This window comes from Vulpes lagopus, chromosome 7, assembly GCF_018345385.1.
Source record: "Vulpes lagopus strain Blue_001 chromosome 7, ASM1834538v1, whole genome shotgun sequence".
NCBI lineage: Eukaryota > Metazoa > Chordata > Mammalia > Carnivora > Canidae > Vulpes > Vulpes lagopus.
Window position 1 is genome coordinate 3,708,820 of NC_054830.1, and position 4,093 is coordinate 3,712,912.

The 4,093-nt window shown below is 65.7% G+C and overlaps 1 protein-coding gene across 1 annotated transcript; it reads right to left on the reverse strand.

Moving 5' to 3' along the window:
• Positions 1 to 335: 335 nt before the first annotated feature.
• Positions 336 to 2,476, reverse strand: ZNRF4 (zinc and ring finger 4). The gene is made up of 2 exons (XM_041761355.1): positions 2,465 to 2,476; positions 336 to 2,034 (listed from the first exon to the last, which is right to left on the reverse strand). The coding sequence occupies exons 1-2, from the start codon at positions 2,474 to 2,476 to the stop codon at positions 694 to 696; spliced, it is 1,353 nt and encodes a 450-aa protein (XP_041617289.1). The 3' UTR covers positions 336 to 693.
• Positions 2,477 to 4,093: the final 1,617 nt, after the last annotated feature.

The window sequence follows — 4,093 nt, forward strand, 5'->3', positions numbered from 1 at the left end:
CGTGGGAACGACGAGGATGGGAGGCGGGGAGACTGGCCCTGGATAGGCACTGGTCGTATCCGAGTAACGGGTGCATGTGCGGGAGGATCGTTATTCTTTCCCATCTCCTTGGCCTTTGGGGAAGTTCAAATCCAAAAGTTCACCCGAAAGTCCATCCGCACCCACGTTGCTTTCTCGGAGGGGGACGAGCGAGCATGCTGGGCCCGGGTGGGAGGTGAGCATTCTGGGAAGCCGGGTGAGGGGGTACGTGGGAGCTCCCTGTGCCACCTCTGCCACTTTTCTGGGAATCTAAAATCAGTCCAAAGTAAACATTTTATTTAAATAAATAAAAAAAAACCGTTGAAACGCACACAGAATGAATAAGCGAATCAGAGACCGCAGCCCGCGTGCCCAGGGTGGAACAAAGGTGCGGGGCGTGTCCCGGTGCCACCGCCGGTGTGACCACACAGCGGCTCTGGAGACACCCGCCCCCCCCCAACCCCGTCTCCTCACTCACCCGGGGAAGCTGGAAGCCACTCTTAGGGCCCAGCTGGGATTTGCGACACGGGCGGCACGAGGGGCCAGGAGCCCGGCGGCCCCACAGCAGCCAGGGCAAGAATCCGCTTTCAAACCCACTTTATTCTCTCTAGACTAGAAACACTCCGTATTTCCACTCTCCCCACCCCGATCTTGGCCAGCCAGGGGCCCGCGGCCTCACCGGGGTTCCGGGGGCCTCTCCGAGGACCTCTCCGAGGACGCCACGGCCTCCGCCACCCCCACGGAGGTGGAGCTGCAGCAGCCCTGGGAGCCTCCAGCCCGGGCCAGCAGCTCCAGCCTTCGCGAGCGCAGCCGGGCCTGGATGGCCCAGATCGGGGGCCGGTGGCCGGGCAGCGAGGGGTCCTCGTCGCCGAAGCTCTCGACGGTGGAGTCGGAGCCGTCTTCCGTGCCGGCCACGGACTGCTTGCACACGGGGCAGGAGCGCCGCGCGGCCTGGGAGAACCAGGGGTCGATGCACTTGCAGTGGTAGGTGTGGGAGCAGGGCAGGATCTTGAGCTGGTCGCCCTCCTCGTACTCGTCCAGGCAGATGGCGCACAGGTCGTTCCGCCGAGTGAAGGTCCGGACCTGGGCTTTCTGGCAGGGCTGGGGCTTCACCGCCGGCCCTCGGGTCCACCAGGCCCAGAGCCAGTTCCACAGCTGTCGGAGGACGAAGAGGACGGACGTGAGCAGGGCCAGGGCGCGGCCCAGCACCCAGGAGACGGCCAGCACGGGGTGGCAGTCCAGGTCGGGGCACGGCGGATAGTCGGGCAGCAGGAGGACGTGGGCTGCCTTGTCGCAGCGCACGATGACCCGCAGGTCCTGCGAGGCGGCCTCGCCCACGAACACCGACGGGATGGCAATCTGGCGCCGCAGGTCCTCGTAGACGTGGGCCATGCGCACCAGCTCGTCGGAGCGGACGTTGTGCACGATGGCCGCCTCGAAGCCGGCCCTCTGGGCGTGCAGCACCTTGAGATCGAACGTGCAGTCGTACCGGCGGATCAGCACGATGGCACCCAGCGAGCCGTTGCCCGGCCGCGGGCCCTCGATGGGATGGCAGGCGTTGGCCGGCTTGGCCTCCATCAGGTAGCCCCGCACGCCCTCGGGGGCCAGCGGCAGCCCGAACAGCGCCGGCAGGTCGGCGAAGTCCACGGTGCTCGCGTTGCCGTCCAGCACGGCCCGCACCAGCGCCTCCGACGGCACCAGCAGCGCCAGCAGGATCAGCGAGGCCTCGGCGGCCCCCAGGGCCAGGGCTGCCCGCGGCCACCCCATGGTCGCCCCCCGGCCCGGCCCCTGACCCTCCTCCGGCCGCCGCGGGCAGCTAGGTCCCGCTGGGGACGGCAGACGGGAGGCCTTCGGGCATCTCCAGGGCCTCCCAGGGGCCCGTGGCCGGGGCGGGCGGCAGGTGAGCGCGCCGGGGTGGGGGGCTCCGAGGCGGGTTCGCAGGGCGGCCGGGACCAGGGCGGCCTTAGGCGGAAGCTGCTCCTGGCGGCAGCCCGGCGCGCATCGTGTCTCCGAAGGCTGGTCTCAGGAGCAGCTGACCTGCCCAGGCGGCCTTGCGGGCGGATGACGCTGAGGCCAGGAAGCCCCAGGGTTCTAGATGCCTCCCGGCCTCTGTGACATCGTCCTGTTACATCTTGTCCCCAGGAGCCCCCAGTTGCCTAGGACTGGGGCCAGGACAGCATTCCTGGGTCTCTGACCTCGGGGGCCTGAGCAGCCTTTGAGAAAACTTGTGGAACGCTCAGAGCACCCCCGGGTCCTGGACCTCACGAGGCTCTGGGGTGCCACAAAGTGGGCTGGTGGTCCCCAGGGGTGCGGATCTGGCGCCTATACCCATCCTCTAGGGTGTCATCTCCCCGAGACCGCCAGAGATCCACCAAGGTTAGGTGCCAATGTCACACACCCCCACCCTTTAGAGATACACAGAAGGACCCAGACTTGTTCAGGGTACCCCTTCCCCCATGAGGTCGGGTCTCAAAACCTGAACTGCAAAGCTCCTCTGTCTCTCCCCCTCTATTCACTCTGCTCCAGCCACGGGCACCTCCTCACAGTTCTTACAACACACCAGGCGTGGTCCTGCCCCAGGGCCTTAGCACAGGCTGTGCCCTCTGCCTGAAATGCCCTTTCTCCCAGGGCCGGCTCTTTCTCACAACTGAGGTCTGAGTTTGTACGTCCTCAGAGTCTAACTAGATTTGATCTGGGGGGTAGAGAGGTGCCCGGGTCAGGGTGGAGCTGGCAGGACTGGGTGGTCCCTGTCTTTACCGCCTGGTAGGCCTCAAGTCCTGCACCAGCTTTATTCTCTGTGCCTCTGCTTCAGCTGGGTCCCCAGCTGTCCCCAACCCCACCTCCACCCCCGCGGGCCCTTCCTCAGCCACAGGACTCCTCATCCCCCACACCTCCCACCCGGAGTCTGCCCCCTGCCAGGCCAGGCAGCCTGCTCCCAGCTTCATTGCTGGGTCTGCCATTCACAAGCTGTGTGACAGCAGGTAAATCACTCAATCTCTCTGGGCCCCCGACTCCAGATCCGAAAAAACAGGCGTAACTATGAGGAACCCAGCTTAGGAGCTGGGCGGGGAGAGAAGTGAATGAGATGACGCGTGATCTGCGCCCAGCGCTGGGGTCTGACCGTTTCTCTCTGCCGGACTGGACCTGCCTCCACTTTGAAATCTTTCCAGTCAGGGAATTTTCTAGAATCCCAGTCCTCCGGCCTCTCCCATGGCTCCCCATTGCCGCCCAGATGCAGGCCACACACCAGCCCACAAGCCCCCCACCCCCCATGATGGTCAAGACCCTGCCCATCGATCTCTTCCGCCTGAGGCCCTTGGATGCTCCAAATGCATCTCGAGTCCTTGACCTCCAGAGCTTTGCAGACGCTGCTTCCAGCGCCAGGAGCAGCAGCGTCTCCTCCGTGGCACCTTGCCAGGCTGACTACTTACCCTTCAGGTCTCCTCGGTGGCCAGATGCCTCCCCGGGCAGCCCTCATCTGGCCATGGGGGAGAGGCAGGGACACGGGGAGGAGGCCGGTGGCAGCCGAAGCCAAGGAGCCCGAGGGCGCCCGGCCTCGCCAGGAGTCCAGGCAGCAGGACACAGGCAGAGTCTCCCCCGAGCCTCAGGAGGAACCGCCCCCTGCCAACACCTGGGTTGTGGACTTCTGGCCTCCAGAGCTGGGAGAGAAGAAAGTTCGGTGGTTTCATGACCCCCCCTCCAGCCCCGCACCCCAGTGTGGTGGTTCCTTGTTACAGCAGCCGCAGCAGGCAAGGAACATTCCCTGGGAGCCTTGCCCCAGGTCTGCGTCCAGGGGACCCAGCGGGGCAAGGTGTCACCCCGCCCAGAGTGGAGGGTGAGTGAGGAAGGGCTGGGTGTGGGAGGGCGGAGAGGAGCATGCTGGGAATGGGAAGGAAGAGTGAGAAGGTCCTGAGGTGGGGGGGAGGGGAGGGAGGGGACTGGAGAGAGAGGAGAGGAGGGGGGAGAGAGAATGGGGGGAGGGGAAGGCGGGGAAGGAAGGGAGGGAGAGGGAGGGGAGGGAGGGGAAAGGAAGAGGAGGGAGGGGAGGGAGGGGAAGGGGAGGGAGGGAGGGGAG